General features: G+C 39.4%; 1 protein-coding gene across 21 annotated transcripts in view; it reads right to left on the bottom strand.

Moving 5' to 3' along the window:
- Window positions 1-22,707, bottom strand: part of RBM26 (RNA binding motif protein 26) — an 86,461-nt gene extending 63,754 nt beyond the window's left edge. For 19 of the 21 annotated variants that reach the window (XM_051850561.2, XM_008260084.4, XM_051850569.2 and 16 more), the window contains exons 1-2: window positions 22,157-22,707; window positions 346-464 (exon numbers count right to left, since the gene is read on the bottom strand). In XM_051850561.2, the coding sequence (XP_051706521.1) occupies window positions 346-464; window positions 22,157-22,227 (190 nt within the window). In that variant the 5' untranslated portion in view covers window positions 22,228-22,707. The remainder of the gene's footprint in view (window positions 1-345; window positions 465-22,156) is intronic. The other 2 variants (XM_070048395.1, XM_070048399.1) reach the window with 1 other exon arrangement.
- Between the last annotated feature and the right edge of the window lie 3,621 nt (window positions 22,708-26,328).

Raw genomic sequence — 26,328 nt, 5'->3', positions numbered from 1 at the left:
CAAACAGTTTGTTAACCTAGGTGTCAGCAAAGTGCAAAAAGTCGGAGAGCAATAAAGCGAAGTAGCTTCCCAAGTAGTACCATCTTCAAATAAACAAACACCTATCCAGTCATGGTCTTAAACTGTAAACCTATGTAAGAAAAAAATACCACCATGCTTCTAAAATGAACATTAGGACATTAATGAAAAGAAGCTCCCATTTTAAATCAATTAAGGATATAATCAGTCATGATATGCTTTATTCAACTTCGATACAGTTAGAACCTGTATCTTTATTGAGTTCTTTGAATACTCTGTGGACAACCTTAAGCAAACAAAGTAGTATCATAAAACAAAAGATTTTACCTTTCTGAAGAAATACATCCAGCTGATCAATACATAATGCTTTTAACTCTTTTTCACTTTTGTCTTTCTTTACCAAAGCCAGAACGTATTTTGCTAGGGCTGATGGATCTGCATCACAGCTAAAGAAAAAAGCAAAGTTGAAGGAAATTTTGCCATGTATAACAGCCATATACAACTATCCTGGAAATTCCAGTTACAAGTGAACTTAGTAGTGTAATAAACAAAATTAAGTAACTAAGTTAATACATATAAAAAGCACTTGAGTCAAGGACAGCACTAAAGAAACACGTTCTCATTATATTTGTATCTTATATGCCACACATAGCCATCATCTCTTAATAACATACCACACGGTATATTATATAGCAGAAAAGAAAGTCTAGAAATAGAGCCAAATATATTAAAAATTTGATTTTATAATGTGGCATCCAAATCAATAAAGAAGTTAAACTATGCAATAAATGATTGAGACAACTTAGCAGTTACATCTTAAAAAACTAACTTGAATCCATAATAGTCTATCTACTACAGTATATATAAAACTATAAAAACATGAAACCATTAAAGAATTATTTTGTAATGAGTTATTTTGTAACTGCAATAATGAAGACCTTTTCAATTATAATGCAAAATCTATATCATAATATTTTGATTTTTGTAAAAAGGACAACCTGCAAGATAAAAAAGAGTCAAATAACAAATGAGGAAAATGTTCAGATAGTCTTATTCATCATAAAAAGGCAAATTCTTCTAAAACATAGTTTCTATCTATCAAGAGCAACAATGTAAAAGAAAAAAAAGACTATAAACACACACAAAAAATGGAAGCCAGGGGTGTGGCACAGCAAGTTAAACTATTGCCTAAATGCTGTAACTCTGTATGGATGGTAGTTCCTATCCCTGCTACTTACTCCATTTCTGATCCAGCTCTCTACTAAAGCACCTGGGAAAGCAAAAGAAGACAACCCAAGCACTTAGGCCCCTGCCACCAATGGGAGAAACCTGGATGGAGTTCCAGGCTCCTGGCTCTGGCATGGCCCAGTCTGGCCTACTAAAGCCATCTGGGGAATAAATTAGCAGATGGGAGATTCTGTCACTCTACCTCTTAAATAAAATAAATCAATCTTTAAAAAAAAGAAATGAGGGCTGGCGTCGCGGCTCACTAGGCTAATCCTCCGCCTAGCGGCGCCGGCACACCGGGTTCTAGTCCCGGTCGGGGCGCCGGATTCTGTCCTGGTTGCCCCTCTTCCAGGCCAGCTCTCTGCTGTGGCCAGGGAGTGCAGTGGAGGATGGCCCAGGTGCTTGGGCCCTGCACCCCATGGGAGACCAGGAAAAGCACCTGGCTCCTGCCATCGGATCAGCGCGGTGCGCCGGCCGCGGCGGCCATTGGAGGGTGAACCAACGGCAAAGGAAGCCCTTTCTCTCTGTCTCTCTCTCTCTCACTGTCCACTCTGCCTGTCAAAAAAAAAAAAAAAAAAAAAAAGAAATGAAAGTGACTCTTAAATGTGAATAAATTTTACAGGTCAGTAGAAGGGAGCTGGATGGGAAGTGGAGCAACTGGGACTCAAACTGGTGCCCATGTGGGATCCCAGTATCACAGGCAGCAGCTTTACTCACTATGTCACAACACTGGCCCCTAAAGATCATTTTACAACTTAAAGTAAACTGCAGTGGAAAAAAACAGCAATGTTAACCACTAACATTTACTAAATCTGTCTGTGCCATGCACTCCACTCCTAGCTGTACATACTCACTAACCTCTCAATTTACTGATGAAGAAAGAGACTTGGGAAAAAATTTGGCAGACTGACCAAAACAACACAGCAATTATATAAAAGAAGATTTAAACCTAAATCTCATTCTCCAAAGTTCTCTCCTCCCTTCAGAGAAAGGTACCTCCTTCTTTGATGACCTGTTCTTTCCGCTGGGATCTCACTTGCAGAGATCTTTCATTTAGGTCATTTTTTTTTTCCACAGTGTCTTGGCTTTCCATGCCTGAAATACTCTCATGGGATTTTTAGCCAGATCTGAATGCCTTAAGGGCTGATTCTGAGGCCAGAGTGCTATTTAGGACATCTGCCATTCTATGAGTCAGCTGTGTATCCCGCTTCCCATGCTGAATCGTTCTCTCCTTTTTAATTCTATCAGTTAGTAATAGCAAACACTAGTCTTGTTTATGTGATCCCTTTGACTCTTAATCCTATCATTATGACCAATTATGAACTAAAACTGATCAGTTTGACTAGTGAAATGGCATTGGTACATGCCACCTTGATGGGATTGAATTGGAATCCCTTGGCACATTTCTAACTCTACCATTTGGGGCAAGTCTGATTGCACATGTGCCAAACTGTACATCTCTTCCCTCTTATTCCCACTCTTATATTTAACAAGGATCACTTTTCAGTTAAACACCTAAGAATAACTGTGTGTTAATTAAATAGTTCAACCAATAGTATTAAGAAGAATAAAAAAATACTAAAAGGGATAAAGTAATAAGTTGTTCCTCAACAGTCAGGACAAGGGCTGATCACGTCATTGTTTCTCATAGTGTCCATTTCACTTCAACAGCCATCCCACTCCTTGGAATTTACCCAAAGGAAATTAAATTGGCAAATAAAAGAGATGTCTGCACCTCAATGTTTATTGCAGCTCAATTCACAATAGCTAAGACCTGGAATCAACATAAATGCCCATCAACAGTAGACTGGATAAAGAAATTATGGGACATGTACTCTATAGAATACTATACAGCAGTAAAAAAAAAATGAAATCTGGTCATTTGCAACAAAATGGAGGAATCTGGAAAACATCATGCTGAGTGAAATAAGCCAGTCCCAAAGGGACAAACATCATATGTTCTCCCTGATCGGTGACAACTAACTGAGCACCAAAAATGAAACCTGTTGATTTTACAAGGATATTAAAGACAAAAAGGCTCAGCAACAGCTTTGTAAAAAAAGAAATAAGATATTGGGGGAGTCACAAGAGAGACACACAATTTCAAATGAGTAGTGAGGAAAAGAATAAATAGTTCATTTGAAGAAAAACAGATTCACACATGATACATGTGACACAACATCCTTCAACTCATTTTTATTGCTTGTTTTTGTAATAACTGTTAGCAATTTTAACTCTAATATAAACATGATACAGATTTCATGTTCTACACAAAGTTCAAATGCTAAAATATTAATAATCTATACACATTAAAGCTAGAAAATAATGCAAGACATACCAAAATCTTTTAATTCCTATACATATCTAAAATATAAAAGTTCAATAAAAGCATAGCAATAATGTCACTAAATCAAAGCTATACCTTAAATACAGTGAAGAATTTGGGATATACCAACAGAATCACCTACAAAAAAAAAAAACCTAATTGCAAGTGAACAGGTATAATTCAACCATCTTCAATTTGTTTTGTTGTATTTTATAAAGGTTCCACAGGTTATAATAGTGTCAGAGTTGAGAACTATTTTATTAAGGAACTAGAATAGAATTTATCATATAGAGTATAAGACTTCCTTATCTGCATCATTATGGTGATTTTAAAGTACTTCCCAAATTCTTTACCCCTCCCTTCAAAACTGTAATTCCCCACCCCTTGAGAGTGGGCTCAATTTAGTGACTTGTTTCTAACAGAATATGGCAGAGATGATGGTATGTCTGACTTCTAGAACTAGGTCATAAAAGGCACTGAAGTGTCCTCATTGTTCTCTCCCTATTATGTGTTCTAGAGAAATCAGCAACAGCGTCCTAAAGACACTTAAGAAACCTAATGGAGAACACCCAGTGGCAATGAAATAGGGTCCCAGCCAATAGCTAGCAAAGAATTGAAGCCTCTTGCCATAGACCAATAGTTAAGTGAGCTTGGAAGCAGATTCTAAAGTCCCAAAAGAACCCTAAGACTGCTTTCCTGACTGATAGCTTGCATCTCATGAGGTCAGATTCCCAGCTTATCTGCTTCTAAATTCAGGAACTCTAGAAACAGGGGAATCACAAATGTCTTCTATGCTACTAAGTTTCAGGGTAATTTGTTCATCAGCAATTATGAATCAAATCTTCTCATAAATTTATTTCCATTTATTTACAAAAACTTTATGTGAGTTTATTCTAAACAAAAAGCTTAAGAAATCCATTTCAGTGCTACATGATTTTTTAAGACTTCCACTTTCTTTCAAAAATGTACTGGAATATACTTATATCAAGAAAATTTTCAGCCAGCACCGCGGCTCAATAGGCTAATCCTCCACCTAGCGGCGCCGGCACACTGGGTTCTAGTCCCAGTCGGGGCACCAGATTCTGTCCCAGTTGCCCCTCTTCCAGGCCAGCTCTCTGCCATGGCCCGGGGGTGCAGTGGAGGATGGCCCAAGTACTTGGGCCCTGCACCCCAGGGGAGACCAGGATAAGTACCTGGCTCCTGCCTTCGGATCAGCGCAGCACACCGGCCGCGGCAGCCATTGGAGGGTGAACCAATGGCAAAGGAAGACCTTTCTCTCTCTCTCTCTCTGTCCACTCTGCCTGTTAAAAAAAAATTTTTCATTACAATACAATGAAAATTATTTAGAGTTTCATGTTTTATCATAATGAGCATGGAAATATTTGTCTATGATGAAATAACATGAAAACATGGGGCAAAAACTTCATGATGTATCTAGAGAGGCAAAATATGCTAGCATTTAGCAATCTGGTAAAACTGTTATAACGGACCATGAAACAATACTTATATGTTAAGCAACTGAAATGTGCACAATTGACCAGACATCAACTGAGACATCAAGCTAAACATACTTCAGTTACTAGAAATCATGATACATATTACTATTACTGTTATAATGTTTTATTTTAATGGCTATTATCAAATTTGGAATCTCTACATTGAATCCAGATCTTAACATTTGATTGAATATCATTTGATTATTGTGAATTTTCAATTTAATAGTGGCCTTTCTTAGGACTTGTCATTTTCCATTTCTCTTAAATAAATACATTTATTCCATCCTCACAATCATTTCTCAAATAGGACACTCTAAAAGTGAGTTAAAATGTTAGGAGCTAATACTCTGAGAGAAAAATTCTGTAAATTTTGGAATTATTGTGGTCCAAAAATTAGTTCAATACAGCAAGCCAAAAAATTCTGAGCCATCTTTGATCAATATCTTCTGCAGGAAGCAATTTGAACTGAATCAAAAACCAATAGCCACAACAAGAAACTACCATACACAGAAATTCTAAATGCTTTAAATAGCCTGAAAGGCATATTTAAAAAATCATTTATTTATTTTAAAGGCATAGTGAGAGTGAGAGAGTGGGGGGGGGGGTGTGTGTGAGAGAGTGAGAGTGAGAGTGAGAGTGAGAGAGTGAGAGAGTGAGAGAGTGAGCGTGAGAGTGAGGCAGAGACACACAGAAAAATCAATCTTCCATCTGCTGGTTAATTCCCCAAATGGTCACATGGGCCCAGACTGGGCCAGGCAAGTCATGAACCTGGAATTCTATCCTGGTCTCCCATATAAGTGGCAAGGTTCCAACCACTTGGGCCACCATCAGCTGCTTTCCCAGGTACATTAGCAGGCAGTTGGATAGGAAGCAGAACAGCTGGAACTCAAACCAGCACTTGAATGAGATGCCAGCATTGCAAATGGCAGCTTAACCTGCTTTGTCACAGGGCTGGCCCCCAGATAATTTTTTAAAAATTTGTTACAGTTCAAATTGTATAGTAGAAGCAAGACTCATAATTTCACACTTAATAGCAAAACAATAGAATTTGCATTTGGGGGGAGTGAAATAGCAGGTGGGAGTGCTCCCTGCTCTCTCCCTTTCTCCCTCTCAAATAACAATTTTTTTTAATGTTACTGAAATCTTCATGTATATCACAAAGGGTAGGGAGGAGTAATCATATTTTGAAAATGTTTAAGCATTAAGAAATAGTATTAAAAGTCTTTCTACCTACTTAGAATTTAGACCAAATTCTCACTATGTTCCATTACTATTTCATCTCTAAAAAAATAAAACAAAATCTGATCATGAGTGATAGTGACCAAAGAGCACTGTAACTCGAATTACTCTTCTGTATGAATGCATTGGGAATGGGGAGGAGGGGGTCGAGAAGACCAAAGAAAACCAGAAAACTACAAAATAAGAAAGGCGTGAAACCTGACTTACCAATAGCATTTGTGGAAAACTGATGGGTGAGGGTAGGGATGAACACTTTGAGTATTTTAATTAACAGTAACTTATATGAAGTAGTTGGGAGGAATGGTAAGTCATAAAGATGCAATAGAAAATAGAAAACTGAGAATTAGTGAGAGAACAACGCTGCAATAGAGCACTACGATTTTAGTTCTAGATACCACCTTTTATAATCATGAACAAATTCTTAGAAAATGATCATAACAGTAAAATAGATGTCATTATAATACAGCTTACTAGGAACCCACAGCCTGAAGAACTGAATGTCTGAGAAAAGTTGGTAAGTCTTCAAAAAAGTGAAGGACTACCACAAGGAAAAATTATTATACTAATTCAATATATTTTCCATGTGTATATCATTAGAACCAGTAAATAGAAAAAAAAAATTGGCCTAAAATAGAGACAGACGTTAATAATCAGAGGCCTCCCAAAGGCAGAGTAAACTACCTGGAGCAAAGGAGTTTTCTATCATTAGAATGGTTTTAAGCATAAACTGAAGAGGCCTTAGCAAGATAAAAACTGGAATGGCTGGTGCCGTGGCTCACTAGGCTAATCCTCCGCCTTGCGACGCCAGCACACCGGGTTCTAGTCCCGGTCCGGGCGCCGGATTCTGTCCCGGTTGCCCTCTTCCAGGCCAGCTCTCTGCTGTGGCCAGGGAGTGCAGTGGAGGATGGCTCAAGTACTTGGGCCCTGCACCCCATGGGAGACCAGGATAAGTACCTGGCTCCTGCCATCGGATCAGCGCGGTGCGCCGGCCGCAGCACGCCGGCAGCGGCGGCCATTGGAGGGTGAACCAACGGCAAAGGAAGACCTTTTTCTCTGCCTCTCTCTCTCACTGTCCACTCTGCCTGTCAAAAAAATAAAAAAATAAATAAAAAAATCTGGAATGGACAATAAATGTCCTACAAATCCAAAAAAGTATAATTTTCAGGTTTAATTTTGTTCAAAAGATATTGTGCAAAAACCTATACAAAATACAATATTCTTTTCCATTACTGATTATATATTAGAAAACTAATTTTTAAAAATTATCTATACCTATAGGTAAATTGCAAACTATAGAAGAGCTTTATCAAAAAAATTATGGGAATTCAAAAACAGAACATCTTACTAATGTGTGCAGCCTCTGGGCCTAACAGTACCTGAAGGAGAAGGAATACAAGAACTAATCTCACTAAATCAACAGTTCATTTCTATCAAAAACTCCTTTTCCATGTTCACAACACTTGGCTTTGTGACTGGTTATTTGGGGTTTGGTGATTATCTTTCAAATACTGCAGTCATAATTCAATAACATTTAATCAGCACCTATTATGTCAGATGTTATTCTACACCCTGAAGACACAACTCAAAAAACTAAAGCCCTGGCCTGAAGCACCAGCATCCCATACGGGCGCCGGTTCAAGACCCAGCTGCTCCACTTTCCATCCAGCTCTCTGCTATGGCCTGGGAAAGCAGTAGAAGATGGCCCAAATCCTTGGGCCCCTGCACCCACATGGGAGACCCAGAAAAAGCTCCTGGCTCCTGGCTTTGGATCAGCGCAGCTCCGGCCATTGCAGCCAACTGGGGAGTGAACCAGCAGATGGAAGACCTCCCTCTCTCTGCCTATCCTCTTTGTGTAACTCTTTCAAATAAACAAATCTTTAAAAAAACAAACAAACAAACAAAAACTAAAGACCATCTCCCACAGATTTATACTGGGGAGGAGGAGACATACCCTATGTATATATACACATATTCATACACATTATAATGTATTGTCATGTACATAACATAAAGGGATAAAATGTCGTAGAGGAACAAGGATAAGAGGGAAAGATGGAAGAAAACAGAAGAGAGGGAAAAAGTGATTAAATAGTTACTATCTTAGATAAGATCATCAGGGAAGGATTCCGATGAAGTGACATTTAAACAGGGATCTGAATTTAGACAGGGATTGGAATGGAGAACAAGCATGCTTTCAGATTCTAGAAAAAGACACCCCTGGCCAAGTTAACTCAACACAAACAGTTGAGGTGGAGGCCTAACAGAACACATATGAAGAACAAGAGTACAGCAAAATGCAGTAAAGTTATTACTAAAAACATCTGAATAACATGGCTCACTCTTCAAGCATCTCAAATAAACTGCCTTAGCAATCTTTGACAAATTAAATATGCATATTACTATGAAGTCATTCAAACCATTGATTTTTATAGGCATAAAAATAAAACTTTATACAGCTAATAAAACTTCAATTAAAAAAAAAGTGCACACCCTTAAAAGCATAGAAGAGATCATTTATGAGGGTTAATCTCCCCTAGCTGTATCTGGGAAGGGAACTGCATCTACTAAATAAGTTAAAGAAACCGAAGTAATCAGAAAGTCAAATGTTATAATAAAACCTCCCAAACCTCAGTAGTTTAAATACCATGATTCAAATCACTCCTAGAAATAAATTCTAACACACTTGTCATTTTTGTATGCTTTAGTTTTAATTTAGGATTTTCAAAATAAGATTGAGACAGCAAAGTAAAGAAAGCTAAAGCACTCCAGTACTATATTCCAAAAAGAAGTTTGTTTTGCTCAAGTTTCTTGGAAGCATTAGAAATTCAGTAGAAGATGACTGATAGAATTGAACCCAAGCTTCCATTTTCAGTAATCTTGAAAACGAGGAGCTGGAGGTGGTAGTGGGAATTAAAAATTAAATTTAAATATGTTAACTCAGTAACTTTAGAACACGGATATACACCCACATCTGTTCCTGCCAAATTTTCATTTTATATTCAAGAAAAATATCTAATTTGCATCAAAGTCATGATTTCATATTCTTTTTAAGACCTATTTATTTATTTGAGAGGCAGAAATAATAGAGAGGTATCTTCCATCTGTTGGTTCACTTCTCAAATGTCCCCAAAAGTTAGGGCTGAGCCAGGCAGAAACCAGACGTAAAGGTGGTAGTTCCTCATTAATGAGGAAGCTGGATCAGAAGCACAGGGTAGCCAGCAGTTTAACTGGCACTCCAAAAGTAGGATGAGGGAGTCCCAGAGAACAGCTTAACCTACTGTGACACAGTGCCTACCATCATAATTCTATATTTAGTATTAAACTATTAAACCTCCAAATTTCACTATGACAAATAATACAGACACTGAAATTTTTTATTATGTCACTTCATTCAAATAAAAAGGCAAAAAAGATCATTTGTTTATGATGATTAGTTGTAGCAAAGATTTAAGTTCATTATACAAAATAAAATCACCACCAAAATATCTGAACATGACATATCCCCATGAGCATCACACAATTCATTTCTTAAAACACTGCTCAAACTTATCACAATGAGTTATCATAACACTGAAAATTATTTACACAGTTCTTTTATTCTCCTCTCAACAGTTTTGGTTTCAGGATCCCTCTATGCTTTATAAATCAGAATTCCAAAGAGCTTTTTACTTTAACAGATTCTATCAATATTTACAATATTAAGAAAACTGAGAAAGTTGTTAGTTTAGAATAACATTACATCCATTACAACTTATCATATATATAAATATATTTTTTTTTCTTTAAACTCATCTTTCCCAGCTTGGGTCATGTCCCCACTACAGCTCAGGGATAAATAGCACTCCATTACTGACAGCCTCAGCTGAAAGAAAATACTGGGTTTTTTACATGAAAAAAAAAAAAAAAACCCTTTATTTTCTAAAACATTTTATGAGAATAGTGATATTTCACATTTTTGCAAATATCTTTAACACCTAGCCAAACAGAAGATAGATAAGTCTATGTCTGCTTTTATAATTTATCTGCTGTGCTATTTTGTTTGAAGTACCTGAGGAAACCTGGCCATATACATAAACAAAAAAGAAAAATCAGGTCTTCACAAGATTCCATAAAAAGATCACAGGAGTCCTCACACACACCTGAGAAGCACTGCTTTATGTAAGTTACTTACAAATTACCTATTAAGTGTCTAAATCAAAGGTAAGTCAATCTTCATACATTCCAAGATTCAATAATTAGATCACAAAAAATCAATGTAAAGGCTTAGTATTCAGGGCAAAGAGCGTAACCCAAAGGGCAAAGTACGGACCCACAGTAACACAGAACTCTCTCAAAAAGGAAAATCAGAAACTACAAACAGGAACCAACCAAAAAAATTCATTTAGAAATATATTTTATATTCCAAGTCATATTCCAAGTTGAGGAAGAGGTGGGTTCTCTGGGAAAGAGGCTGATTTCAAAGGCCACCACTTCAGTTAACTCACATTCTACCTAAAACTAGATTATCTGAGGTACATCCCTTCAGTTACTAAGAGGAGAAAAAAGGCCAGGGGACATTTTCTTTCATGAACAAGATAAAGCAAAGTTATCCGAGAAATAACGCCAATGACTAGGGGGAAAAATACACACACACACACACCCCTAATGCTGTCATTCTGTTATATCAACTTGGCTGAGTCAAATAAACCCATTAGGCCTATTTCTCAAATATTTAAAAGTAAACAAACAAAAGGCCTGGCTAAAACTGTGTAGCACTAAATGGTACACATTTACTTCTAAGTTTCCTTTTTTTAATATTGCTAGCGCAATCATGTTAAAAAATTTTTCCTTAAAAAGGAGAAATTGTTAGACTCATTTCCATTCACAAATCTCAGGACTAAAGTTTAAGTTTCTTCATCTGAGATAAATTGTTCTGCTAAATCAGAAATTTTAAATATGATTACATAAAAAGCATTTTATGAGCATACTTCTAAAAGCCAATGGAAAATGGAATTAAAGACAAAATTATCTTGGTGCAAAAAATAATCTCTGAAATCCACACACATGCAGGGTCTCCAAAAATTCATTTTCATGAATTTGTGCATTATGTGCATTATGCATAATGTGAATTATGAAGAAACAATGCATGGATTTAAAAAAACTTTTATACCAAAATAACTGTCTTTAAAATATTTTAAACTTATATTTATGTAGTTAAAAGGCGGACAAACAGATCTATCCACTGGTTCACTACCCAAAAGCCTGCAACAGCCAGGAGCCCAATCCAGGTCTTGCAGCTCATTGCGGGCTCTCAACTATTTGAGCCATCGTCTGTTGCCTCTCAGGGTATGCATTAGGAAGCTGGAATTGACAGAGGATCCCAGGCACTTAGATATGGGATGCAGGTGTCTCTAATGGTGTAGTTTGTTTTTTTTTTTTTTTTAAGATTTATTTATTTATTTGAAAGAGTTACACAGAGAGAAGGAGAGGCAGAGGCAGAGGCAGAGAATCTTCCATCTGTTGGTTCACTGCCCAATTGGCTACAATGGCCGGAGCTGCGCCAGTCCGGAGCCAGGAGCCAGGAGCCTCTTCTGGGTCTCCCACTTGAGTGCAGGGGCCCAAGGACTTGAGCCATCTTCTACTGCTTTCCCAGGCCATAGCAGAGCGCTAGATCGGAAGTGGAGCTGCCGGGACTTGAATCGGTGCCCACATGAGATGACGACTCTGCAGGCGGTGGCTTTAGCCACTACGCCACAGCACCAGGCCCACCAATGGTGTTTTAACTGAACACCTCCACCAAAACTTATTTCTTAATTCTACTTTTCCATTACCATCTGAATTATGCTCTATTAAACTGCCAAACACAATAAACAAATGTTAAGAGATTACTAACGAATTATATTTAAAATTATAAGAAGGAATACACCTGGCTCCTGGCTTTGGATCAGCGCAGTGCCGGCCATAGCAGCCACTTGGGGAGCAAAGCAACAGAAGGAAGACCTTTCTCTCTCTTTCTCTTTCTCTCTCTCTCTCTCTCTCTCACACTGTCTATAACTCTACCTGTTAAAAAAAAAAAAAAAATTCCAGGGTTGAGGCAGGGGGAGAAGGGAAGGCTGGCATCATGGCATAGCAGGTTAAGCCACTGACTACAATACCAACACCAGCAGCCTACATGGATGTCAGTTCAAGTCTCGGTTGCTCTACTTGTGATCCAGCTCCCTGTATACAAATGCTCCTGGAAAAGCAGCAGCAGATGACCCAAGTGGGAGACATGGATGGCATTCCAGGCTCATGGCTTCAGTCTGACCCAACCCTGGCACTGCAGCCATTTGGAGAGTGAACCAGTGGATGGAAGCACACATGTGCTCTCTTGATTGACCTAAATGCCTTTAAAATAAATAAATCTTACAAAAAAACAAAAATTCCTGGCCGGCGCCGCGGCTCAATAGGCTAATCCTCCACCTAGCGGCGCCGGCACACCGGGTTCTAGTCCCGATCAGGGTGCCGGATTCTGTCCCGGTTGCCCCTATTCCTGGCCAACTCTCTGCTGTGGCCAGGGAGTGCAGTGGAGGATGGCCCAAGTGCTTGGGCCCTGCACCCCATGGGAGACCAGGAGAAGCACCTGGCTCCTGCTTTCGGATCAGCACAGTGCGCCAGCCACAGCGCGTCAGCCGTGGTGGCCATTGGAGGGTGAACCAACGGCAAAAGGAAGACCTTTCTATCTGTCTGTCTGTCTGTCTGTCTGTCTCTCTCTCTCTCTCTCTCCACTCTGCCTGTCAAAAAAAAAAAAAAAATTCCCAAGGGTTGGTGCTATGGCACAATGGGTTAAGCTGATGCCTAGGCCTCTGGTATCCCATATCAGAGTACCAGTTCAAATTCCAGCTGCTCTGCTTACAATCCACCTCCCTGCTAATGTGCTTAGGAAACCAGCAGAAGATGTCCCAAATCCTTGGGACCCATGTGGGAGACCTGATGGAGTTCCAGACTCCTGGTTTCAGAAGGCTCCTGGCTTATGCTTAGACCAGTCCTGGCTGGTGTAGCCATTTGGGGAGTGAACAGAAGATGGAAGATCAATTTCAATCTCTCTACCCCTTCTGTCACTCTGCCTTTTAAATATATAGTTTTTAAAAAGGAAATGAAAATGTTGAAATAGAAAAAAGCTCACAGTGTTCCTTAAAGATAAATAGCATTGACAGACCACTAGCAAAATTAATCAAGAAAATAAAAGAATATGATTATAATTAAATAGTTAGAATTAAATAATTAAAGGGGAGACCACCACAATAAACTCAACAACTATTAACTAAATAATATGGGGCTGGTGCTGTGTCTTAGAAAGCTAAGCTTCCACCTGCAGCATCAGCATTCCATATGGGCACCAGTTCAAGTCCTGGCTGCTCCTCTTTTGATCCAGCTCTCTGCTATAGCCTGGGAAAGCAGTAGAAGATGACCCAAATCTTTGGACTCCTGCACCCACATGGGAGACCCAGAAGTAGGCTCCTGGCTTTGGATCTGCTCAGCTCTGGCCGTTGCGACCATCTGGGGAGTGAATCAGAAGATGGAAGTCCTTTCTCTCTGTCTCTCCCTCTCTCTGTCTGTAACTCTATCTCTGAAATAAAAGAAACTGTAACTCTAAGAAAAAAAATACAGCATTCAAAAAAATAAACTTAGCAATTTAAGAGAAAAATCATGTTGCCAAAAGTGTCACAAGAAACAGAATACTTACAAACCTATACCTACTACTAAAGACAATGATATGTAAATAAAATTCCTCATATAAAACAAACAAACCACTTCAGCCCCTGACAGCTTCACTGGCAAAGAATATCAAACATTATAAGAAAAACCTATAATAATCCCATATAAAGCTATACAGGAAAAAAAAAAAAAAACAAAAAGACAGAATACTTCCCCCACTTGTTATAATATAGCAAATCAAATCCAACAATATCAATTTAAAAAGACAATACACCAAGACAAAGCAGGATTCATCTCAGGAATGTAAGGTAGGCCTGCCATCTGAAAATAAAAACATTTAATATGCCAGTTCACAAAAGGAGAAAAAATTTCATATATTCATCTCAAAAAATGCAAAAAAAAAGAAAAGATTGTTACAAATTCAATACCTTTTCATGACAAGAACAACAAGTTCAGGGAAAGAAGATAATTTCCTTAACCTAGTAAAAGACAACTACAAAAAAATTAAGGCTGATATAAATTAATAATGAAACAGTAAACTCTTCCCCTAAGACTAGGAACTAGAGCAGGATGGATATTCCTTCTTACCACTTCAACTTTGCAGTTTCTAGCCAATGTAATGAGAAAAGAAATGAAGGCATAAAAATCAGAAAAGTAAAACTGTCATTTTCAGATTATATGAATGGTGCAATAAAACCCAACAGAATTTATGAAATAACTACCAGAGCTATAAAAAGTACTTAGTAAAGTTGCAGAATACAGGCCAATACATAAATATCAATTATATTTCTATGTACTAAAAATAAAAATCGGAAAATATTTTAAAACGCTGCTTGTAAAGCATCATAAGCCAGGTTAAAAAAAATCTAACACAGATTTTAAGAACCCTACACAAAAACTGCAAAACATTGCTTGTATATAGATACAATACCTCAGGAAGAATCACTGGGTAACAAATCTTAAACTTACTCCATGATGTTACAGGCAAAAGATACTAAATATAACCCTAAATTAAAAATAAACGTACCTATTTCAGAAGTTACTGCTTTTGTAAACTAAAAAGGATTTTCCACAGAAATAAAGTAGTAAGAGGGCGAAAGTGTTTGGGAGGGTTTATCGTTACAAATTTCTCTTTCATTCTTTTCTCTAAGACAAATTGTAAGAAAGAAAGAAAAAAATTCCTAGAAGCTATTTAGCTCAAGCTTGAATTAGTCATTCTCATTATATATACACACCAAACATGAGAATTTCTTATTTTTCCACTTTGCTCATAATACTATCCCTGGTTTTTGGTTTATACATATAAAATAATTCTATTTGAGAAGTCGTATAAGCCAAAGTGCTAAAACATATAAAAAATGCTAAATATATTTTAATGAGTTAACACTCAGATGGAAAAGCTACATAAGACTGCAGCAATGAAACATGGTAACGAGAATGAAGAGAGTACTGAAAAATATTTTAGCCACTAATTAACTGCAGAATATCAACTCTTCCACCAACTAATTCATCGGATTAGGAATGGGCAGTTAGGCTAGCACTTAAAATATCCAAGACCCAAATTAGAGCACCCAGGTTTGATACCCCGGCTAAGCTCCTGACTTCAGTTTCCTGCAATGCAGACTCTGGGAGATACCAATGATAGTTCAAGTAATGAGGTTCTGCCATCTGCGTGGGAGATCCCAGATTAAGTGACTGGTTGCTAGCTTCAGCCTGAGCCTGACCCAGACCTGACTCTGTGGCACATCATGTATCTCTGAAATAAATTTAAGGCAGGGTAGGATGGACTTTATAGTTTTGCCTAAATAGCTACCTCTTCTGTCTACTTACATTATAAATTTGCAAACTAGAAATTTCCACTAAAAGCATTTAATACTCATGTGCATATTTCACTCAAGGCTCTGTCCTAGGTGCTGTACAGAACAGGAAGAGAGATAAATCTTAAGAGTTGAAGTCTGCTTTTAAGTGCCCAAGACTTTAATAATGAAGTTAAAACAATTAACTACTACAAAAGGCAATAATAATAGGATATAAAGAAGGGTAGGTTGGAGCCAATGCTGTGGCACAGCCTGCAGTGCTGGCATCCCATATGGGCACTGGTTCGAGTCCTGGCTGCTCCACTTCTGATCCAGTTCTCTGCTATGGCCTGGGAAAGCAGTGGAAGATGACCCAAGTCCTTGGGACCCTGCACCCATGTGGGAGACCCAGAGGAAGCTCCTGGCTCCTGATCAGCATAGCTCTGGCCATTGCAGTCATCTGGGGAGTGAACCATAGATGGAAGATATCTCTCTCTCTCTCTCTCTCTCTCTCTCTCTCTGCCTCTGCCTCTGCCTCTGCCTCTGCCTCTGCTTCTCTGTAACTCTGCCTTTTGAATAAATTAAAAAAAAAAATAGGTTAGGCATCCATGTCAGAAGGGGAAATGTGGAAAAAGGAACAGACAGGGAGATTTGCCAGGAAATAAACTCCAATAGTTTAGATAAGGAGTGTGAGTTCTTTACTAAGCAATATCAGTAAGATTAAAAGATAAAATCTGACTAAATGAAGAGGGAACAAGGAGTAGAAGAAAAGCCAAGAAATAAAATTTCAGTATTTTTCATGGCTACTGTCACTGAGTTTATCTTCTTCAAGGAATCAGAAATTAACTCACTATGCAGAAAGGAGCCAGTAGAGATGGACAAGGAAAAGATCAAAGGCGGCAAACAGAATCAAAAGTTAAGGGGTAAAAATTTGCAAACCCATAAGAACACTCCTGATAATACACAAACAAAAATAAAATTCTAACATGGCAGTAACAAGCATGGGTGAGGCAGAAGATACAAAAACTCCAAAGAGGTTTCTGTCTTAAACTCTTTAAAACATCAATAACCACGACACTTTATTTAGAACTTTGACTATTTCTTAATGGTAGTTCCACTATGAAAATGTAACACTAACAAAGCATATACAGCAACTGGAAAGAAAATACCAAGGCTGCACACTTAGTAGTAGTAAACTAAAAACGTTTTTGGTTCCAGAATCCAAAAGCTCAAGTTTAGGGGCAGGCATTTGGCCTAATGGTCTAAATAACACTTGAGACACCCACATCCTACACAGGAGTATCCGGACTTCTATCCCGATTCCAACTTCTTGCTAACATGCAACTTGGGAAGCAGAAAGTGATGGCTCAGGTAGTTGAGTCCCTTGCCACACATGAGAGACATATGGATTGAGTTCTGGCTCCTGGCTTCAGCCTGGCCCATCCCTGTCTATTGCAGGTATTTGGGAAATAAGCCAGCAAATGGAGAGAGTCAATCAGTTCCCACCCCCCCCCTTCCTGCCTCTCAAAGAAGATAGCTTGAATTTAAATCATTATGGGAAAATATCTTTAACTTCAACTTGAATTTAAATCATTATGGGAAAATATCTTTAACTTCATGCTTTAGTACCTCAGTGTCATCACCTGCAAAACGGAGATTACAATGCTTACCTCACCAAACTTAAAAGTAATATGAAACATTTTAACAAGAATGCACACAAATGTTACATGATAGTAACAAGAGTGGTGGTAACAAGAGTAACAGTATCAATACTAATGTAACATACTTCTGTTTAATCAACCAGTATTTGAGGAGGAGGGAAGAGCTAGGCTCTTAAATATTCATCTTATTCAACTGCAGAAGAAAACAAAATTCTCCCTCTTATGTCAATAAAGAAAAGGGAGGTTCATTTGCCTACATTGCTCAAGTAGTAAATGGCAGATCTGAGATTTGAACATTTATCTACGTGGAAACAAACCCTGTTTTCTTTCAACTACACAATACTACCTCTACAGCACTACAGAGTAGAAGAAGCAAAAAATCAGGCATTCAGTTACTACTAAGCTTATAAACACTGGGTATGCCACTAGGTCTATATTCCTCTCCATTTTATTTTCTTAAAAATTATGGAACTGGATAGTTCTTGAGGTGTCTTTTCAGATTTTAAAAAAGTCCATGACTTTATTAAATTACCACATTTAGTTACATGTAAGCCTTTTTTTTTTTTTTTTTTTGGACAGGCAGAGTGAACAGTGAGAGAGAGAGACAGAGAAAGGTCTTCCTTTGCCGTTGGTTCACCCTCCAATGGCCGCCGCGGCCGGCGCACCGCGCTGATCCGATGGCAGGAGCCAGGTACTTATCCTGGACTCCCATGGGGTGCAGGGCCCAAGCACTTGGACCATCCTCCACTGCACTCCCTGGCCACAGCAGAGAGCTGGCCTGGAAGAGGGGCAACCGGGACAGAATCCGGCGCCCCGACCGGGACTAGAACCCGGTGTGCTGGCCAGCCTATTTTAAAATATAGAAAAACATACCTGCTTAAAAAAAAAAAATTACCTTTAAAAAAAAAAAGAGCCTAAATATTTTCCAGGTCTTCATACTATCAAAAAGAAATGAATGTCAGCAAATGGTAAAGGTGAGAAAACATCTTAAGTATCTCAAATGACAAGTATAATATTTACATTCTTGATAATGCATTATAAAGTCAAAACCCTGTAGAGAACACAAAATCAAATAAAATATAGACTTACAGAATTTTATTTTGTGCTGAAAATAGAACCAGGCTTTAAAAAAAAAAAAAAAAAAAAAAAAAAAAAAAAAAAAAACCCTTGGAAAACTCATCTGCCTTAAAGTCTTGCACTGATTTCCCCTTATAGCAACAAGTCCTGTGTGATCCTCTCTATCCACTGCTATTCTTACCCTTGCTCTTTTTTTCAGTATCTTTCAATTCCTCCAGAAAAATCTTTTTTTCTTTGATTTTTAGGACCTTCACACAATCTGTTCCCTAAAACCTAAAATGCTTTCACAGGTTTCCTTTCCCATCTTTTTGTCCCAACAAACTGTTCTTCATCTTCCCAAGCTATGATAAAATGGGAAGTCTTTCCTGACCTCCCCCAGACATATATTCTGGCCTTCTTCATGATACTCATGAGTCTTGTAATTACTTGTTCAACAGCTGTACTCCCTGCTAAATGGTAACCAATAACACTATGCAGCACATTAAACAGTTTTCTGAATTAACACATTCAAAATTCAGGTAAAGTTAAAAACCTTAGTAGTAAAAAGTTCTACTTAAGTTTCAAGTTATAGCTTATCATTGGTCCCTCATATACTCCTTCTCTGGCAATTTCAATGTTAAAGTATAACCACACACACACACACACACACACAAAGACCCTTTAGACAGCAAACAGAGCTCAAAATTTCACAAAACCAAGTTTAGAAACCATTAGTCTTATTTGGGATTAGCTTTTATAAGTCATCACTCAAAGGAATCTATGTGAAATGCAATTTAATGGACAGGAATTTGGATAAGGGCTCAATTTTATCACATTAGAAAAGGATCATAAAATCACCCTACACTGAATTCAACAAATAATATGAAGAAAAAAACACTCTTAGTGTAGTGTTAATTTTATGAGTATAGAGTAAACTGAAAATAGATCTTTGTAAAAATTAAGAGCAGGAATAGGAGAGGAAGGGAGAAGGGTGGCAGTGTGGGCAGGAGGGAGGGTAGGATGGGAAGTATCACTATGTTCCTAAATCTGTATATATGAAACACACAAAACGAATACCTTAAATAAAATTTTTTTAAAAAATAGATAGTATCTTGAACAACAAAAAAGGATCAACAAGCATAAGCAGTGCCTTTTTTATGACAACATAAATGACTGCAGCACTACAGTCATGTAGGCTCTAACACATGAATTATGTTTCATAAAACTCAGGAAAAATTATACACATGCACACTATTAATGGCTTTCTCTTTTAGGTTAGTGAAAAACAAAAAAATGTAATAAAGCTGGTTTGAAACTGAAAGTTTAAGTTTTAAATTTGAAAACCAAATGCTTAGAAAATTTGGGAAAAAAGGCTATTTCAACAAAAAGTTTCCAAAATTTTCTGGCCACCTAACTCGTATTGAATGCTAATTATACACAAAGCACTATTCTAAAATTTTCTTTATATTTCATTTTATCCTTCATTTAACAGAATAGGACATGGAGGCAGTTACTTACCCAATACTGCACAGCTGGTAAATGGCAGCTGCAGCATTCAAAGCCAGCCACTAGGCCCCAGAGTTCTCCCTGTCAACCCCTATTCAAGGCTACACACTTTAGTGAGCCTACTGAAACGGGTTTCTATCTGTACCACTCCTGCCAATGAAACTATTTTGTTAAGATCACCCATGGTGTTCACCCTGTCAAAACTAAGGGTCACTTATCTGCCTACATTCTGCAGCATCCCATCAAATTAACTCCGCTCTTACTTCAGACATTCATTCATTTGGCCCTTTCTTGAATGGGGAAAGTTTCCTCCTACCTTAGTCTTGGGCCCTCTTCTCTTCCCTATCTACACATTCTTTCTAAGATATCTCCCACAAGCACATGGCTTTAAATACTAGTACTATCTGCATGACTCCAAGTTTCTCTAGTTCTGGTCTAAATTCTAGACTCAGATACCCAACTACCTGAAGCCTTATTTAGATGTATGAACCATCTCAAACTTAATGATCAAAACCAACCACCACTCCTCTCCACTCTGAACTTGTTCTCTCTCAGCCTTCCCTACCATCACCCATTCAGTTCCTCAGTCCTAACTTCTTAGGCATCATCTTTGATTTTCCCTCTCTCATTTCCCAAAACCAATTACCAATTCTATCAAATCAACTTAGAAAACATATTTGGTTCTCCTCTTTCTCCAGTGCCAACTATCCACAACCTTCCCTGCAACACCCTGCAGAAAAACCTCCTTGCTTCCTTTCTTGCCCACAAAGCAGGCAGGGTGAAAACAAAACCACATCAGTCCTTACTGCTTTAAATCACTTAATGTCTTCTCATTACACTTTAAATCAAAACCTCACTCTTGACCTAGGCCTAAAAGAGCCTATATGACTTCCATCTCCACCACCACCACCTTCTTCAACTTCATGTCTTCCAAATTCTCTCATCAGAAAAGCTCCTTGCAGCCACACCGCCAATTTTTTCTCTTCCTGAAACTCACAACCATTTCTGCTACAGGGCCTTTGCATTTGCCTTCCTTCGGCAAAGAAGGTTCTTTCCTCCAGTCTTTCACCTAGATGGTTCTTTCACCTCCTTAGGTGCTACCCAAACGCCTTCTACTAAGAGGACTTCCCTGACCATCAAATGTGAAGTGAAGCTCTCAATCTAATTACCCTTTTATATGATCCTCTAGTTCTACAAAGATCATAACTCTATATCTAAAATGATCTTATCTGCCTATTATGTCCTGTTTATGCTGAAATTTAAAACCTCCATCCTCAAAGCCTCCCACAGTACACACTAGGTGATTAATATATTGTATTAGTAATATTAGAACATTGCATTTTGGTTCTTTATTGTAAACTAACCAAATCTAATACAGCATTTGGTCCAAGATATATTTTGCACTAATAAATCCTTAAACCAGTTCTTAAATTTTCAAATCTAAAGATATTTCAGAGCTCTTAACTCCCTCTTACTCCCCACCCCTGCCCCCAGTTCCTCCATAGCCTCCACTTAAAACTGCTAAATTCCCCATATGGACGGAGATTAAATGTTCTTCCTCCTTTCCAAGCGATTGAACGTGTAGGCGGGAAAGGGGAATTTTACTGGGCACCTTAGCACCTGTTACATCTTCAGTCAGTTAAGAGAGGTGCAGACGAGCCAGATGGCACATGGGAGACGTGGCCTTTATTTCAGGGACTGTATTTACGTGAAACGTGAGCGATTAAAACCAGGTCTTAATCCGTACAAAAAGGCAGGCAATTCATTTAATGAAACAAGGTAAAATAGCCTGTAGGAAGGAGATTATCCTCGAATTCACTAAAATAATCTGATTTTGAGGCCCACAGAAAATACAGGTGTGTGTTGGGGGGGAGGGGGAGAGGGTCAGACTACATATAACGGAGAAACATTAGCAGGAGGAATGGACGGGTTCGAGGCCCAGCTCCGAGATAAAATACAGTTCAGCTCAGATTCCCAGGGGTATCTTGAACCTGGGAAGCGAAGGTGAAGGGGGAGGAGAAAACACAAGGGCCCTGGGACCTCGCTTCCCCGCTTCGGCCTCCACCATAGGCACCTGGGGAAAACTGCACAGATCCGTGTGTCCGCCAGTCTCCCAGGGCCATCCCTGCAAGAAGCTATACCCCGGATACTCACATGGGCTCGAGAGTCTTGCTGAGCCAGGACTTGAGTGCCTCGAAGTTTTCAATGATCATTTTAGAAACCATCCACAGCGGCCCCGAGGCCGGTCACACTCCTCCGCCCGCCCAGGTCGCGGCCGCTACAGCCGCCGCTGCCCCCGCCCCCTCCTCCGCGCGCCGCTCGCGTGGGCCGCGGTGGGAGGCGCCGGTGGCAGGTTCCCGCGAGTCCCGACCCGCGAGCAGCTCCGTGGGGACCGCCGCAGGCCACGAGTCCAAGGGGCGCCAGGAGCTTTTCCCCTCCCCGGACCCGGGCCCGGGCTGAGGCAGCAACGGTTTGCCCCGGCCCTCCCCCTTCTCCGGTCCCCAGCAAGCCTTGCCGGAGCGGGAGCGCGACACGCGCTTAGACCCGGCCTTTCTCTCAGCTTCGGGAATAGGTGCTTGTTGGCAACGCAGAAGAGGCAAAAGTTAGGGGGGAAAAAAAAAAGGCGGAGACGAAGGACAGCTCAATGGGAACGATTCGGGGGGTCTTCCCGGCTCCCAGCACCCCCAAGAAGATGGCTGCCGATAAATCTCGCGAGAATTATTGAAGTCTCGCGGTGACTCCCAGAGCCTGCTGGGAAGAGACGTAAGATCGACGGGAGAGCCCTGAGCGAGTGCGAAGGTTGGATTTTTGCGTATTTGCGTAACTTGAGGCCTTTGTGCTTTTTCACGGTTGAGTCCCCTTAATGAGTAAAAGTTCTCTTTTTAAACAAAAGGGGAAAGGCCGCTGACTGCTGGAAAAGGCGGGAGCCGCAGCCTCTCCTCTAAGACAGTAGTGGCGAGTGAGCATGAAGCTACCTTGAGAGGCAGAGCTCCATGAGAGCGTCTCCATCAGCCGGCCGGCCCCGGTTCTAGGCGTCCTGCGCGATACCCCATTAGTTCCACGCTCTGTGTGTGCACAAGATGGGTGAATACAGGCTGGTCTGATTAAGCCACTGAGGCCTCCAGAGCATTTCTGTCGTGTCCCAAGTAACTTGACCTGTTGACAGAGCCCTAAAGACCTAGGGGTGCCCCAAGAGAGAGGTGAGAGAACTTTGCCAGCTCTGTTTCCAACCACCTTTTCCCCAGCTACAGGTGAGAAAGTTTTGTCTTTATTTCTCTTCAGTTAGAGCAAATTAAGCCCTATCAGAATAGTATCAAAAAGAGAGAGCCTTTGTACCAGCATCCCAAGTAAATTTCCCTTCTGGGTGGTCAAATAACTTTTGATGCTGCCTGAATTCCATGTATTATTATTCTCTACCATTAAGTGCTAAGTGGAATTTTATTAAAAGATCTAGGATCCGTGAATTAAAATGGAAAAAATGAAAATAATTCACAATCTAAAGACAATAAGTAGACCAATAGAAGCTCATTATGGGAGTCAACAATGGTAGACTAAATTATCCTTATGAACACTGTGTTTGCAATTTACCAGAGTGAAGTGTCCTTGGGCACTAAGTGGAAAGATTATCAAGTACAAAGCTAGACGTTTGTTTGAAAAAAAAAAATAGTATGTAGAGTGGGATGCAAATTAGAATCCAGCGACTGAATAACTAGGGTGTTGATTAAAGTGATTTAGTTAAGTGAAATAAGCTAGACACAATGGGACAAATATGATTTCACGCATATGAGATGTCTGAGTAGCCAGATTACAGACAGGAAGTCAAATGGTGGTTACCAGGAGTGGCCGGTAGAGAAGGGGGCATGGAAAATGGGAAAAGAAAGTTACTTTTCGGTGGATAGAGTTTTGGTTTGGAATGATGACAGTTCTGGAGATGGGTGATGTTCAGGATTATGTGGACATACTGATCTCTGCTGAAAGAGACACTTAAAAATCATTGAAATAATTGCTTATTGGCCTTTTGGGTAAGATCAAGTATAACAATCATTGAAACAGTAAATCTTCTGTTTCTTTTACAATAAATATTTATAAATTCGATGTTACTAAAACTTAAAATCATAATTTTTTAGTCTTTATGTTGTACAACCTTGCCACAGGCTAACTGCACTAATACTTTCCACCTTATCACCAACTATTCCACAGCTCTGGCCCTCTGTTCCAGTCCTCCAAACCTTCTGTCAAATACTGTATATTTCAGCTAACTTGATTTTCTCTCCACATTTACCACAGAGAATAACTGCACTTCTTTTCCCAGTGGCTCAGCCTCTTCCCCTTCTGTTTAAGGTCTTCTGTTCTCCCTAAACAATGACAGTTGCCTTGAAATCTCTCTTTTAGGCTGCACTCCTCAGTGCATCTTCTGTTGCCTTCATCATTGCCTCCAACAGCAGATAATCCTAAAGTTTAATCATGTCATTTCCTTGCTTAAAATCTTTGTCAACTTCTGCTTTGTCTTCAGAATGAAATTTTTTACATCTTCTAAAAGGCCATTTTATAAGTCAAACCTCTTAATGTTTGCCTGAAAACTCCTTTTAATACCTTTCAGTCTGCTTCTACTGTCCTAAACTATTTCGAGTTCCTGAAAAGACAGGTGTTCTCCCATTGAACTGAGTGGATTCCTCCTTATCTACCAAGATTCCGTGCATACAACATAACCTTTGGAAATCCATCCCTAACTCTTGCTGTAAAGCAAGAGACCTCTGAGGTTTCCTTACATCAGCCTCTCCTTCAAGCCAAGAAACAACAAAAAGAGGATTTTAAAAAGAAAAAAGAAGAAGAAAAAAACCTCTGTACAACCCTCACCTTTTCCTTCCCCCTTTTATTCTCTAATTGGAGTAGGAGAAGAATGAATAATCTTTTGAAGATCCACTTCTGCATGCTATTCTTGGTAACAGAGCCCTTGAGACAAACTGTTACAAAGGTAATCATGTAACTTAAATTAGGTCTTTTAAAATCCGTGCCATTATTGGAAGCCGGAAACTGAGCACAGGAAAACAACCAATAATGTTAGAATAACAAACATTAGTCACAGTTAAATGCCCTCAAGAAACACTCCAAAGTTTTAAACCTTCATTGTCCAGTAACTAACCACTATCAATATGTGACAATTGAGCACTTACATTGTGGCTAGTCAAAATTGTGATATGCATTTAAGTATAAAATATCCATCGGATTTCAAAGACTTAGTAAGAATCTCAACCAAAAAAGTAAAATAGCTCAGTATTTTTTATATTCGTTGTACATTTAAATATTTTAGATAATTAGGCCAAATAATTAATTTTACCTTTTATTTGTTTTGTTTTGTGCTTTACTTTTTTAAAATGTGGCCACTAGCCAACTTAAACTTGCCTTCAATTACATGTAGATTACATTATATTTTCATTGAATGCTGCTTTTCTAGAATGTGAAATAAAATAAAGATTCCAGTGTACTAATAATACAACTCCTAGTCCTTCTATTTTATACTGCTTTGGTACATTTTGAAAACTCTCTAGTAAGATACTACTGGAAACACCATTGGTGTTGATTCAGTTTGAGAAGTTCTGGTATATTATTTAGGGAGGAAAGAATACTTACAGAGTGCCCTGCTAATGTGAGGGCAGAGTGGGAGCCACCATATTCCCTTTTATGAATTTTTTTTTTTTTTTTTGACAGGCAGAGTGGACAGTGAGAGAGAGAGAGACAGAGAGAAAGGTCTTCCTTTGCCGTTGGTTCACCCTCCAATGGCTGCCGCGGCCGGCGCACCACGCTGACCCAATGGCAGGAGCCAGGTGCTTCTCCTGGTCTCCCATGGGGTGCAGGGCCCAAGGACTTGGGCCATCCTCCTAGCGCTTAGGCTAATCCTCCACCTTGCGGCGCCAGCACACCGGGTTCTAGTCCCGGTCAGGGCGCCGGATTCTGTCCCAGTTGCCCCTCTTCCAGGCCAGCTCTCTTCTGTGGCCTGGGAGTGCAGTGGAGGATGGCCCAAGTCCTTGGGCCCTGCACCCCATGGGAGACCAGGAGAAGCACCTGGCTCCTGCCATCGGGTCAGCGTGGTGCGCCGGCCGCGGCAGCCATTGGAGGGTGAACCAACGGCAAAGGAAGACCTTTCTCTCTGTCTCTCTCTCTCTCACTGTCCACTCTGCCTGTCAAAAAAAAAAAAAAAAAAAAAAAAGAGTGAATACCTACCAGCAGATAAATTACGGGATTATTGTAAGTAAGAATGAATAGTCACAAGCAGGTAAACTATTTCGTGGAGATAACACTCACTAGCAGTATGGGGCCTCATAGCT

This window comes from Oryctolagus cuniculus, chromosome 9 (assembly GCF_964237555.1).
Source record: "Oryctolagus cuniculus chromosome 9, mOryCun1.1, whole genome shotgun sequence".
In the NCBI taxonomy this organism is placed as follows: Eukaryota; Metazoa; Chordata; class Mammalia; order Lagomorpha; family Leporidae; genus Oryctolagus; species Oryctolagus cuniculus.
This window is presented reverse-complemented; position numbering and strand designations above follow the sequence as displayed.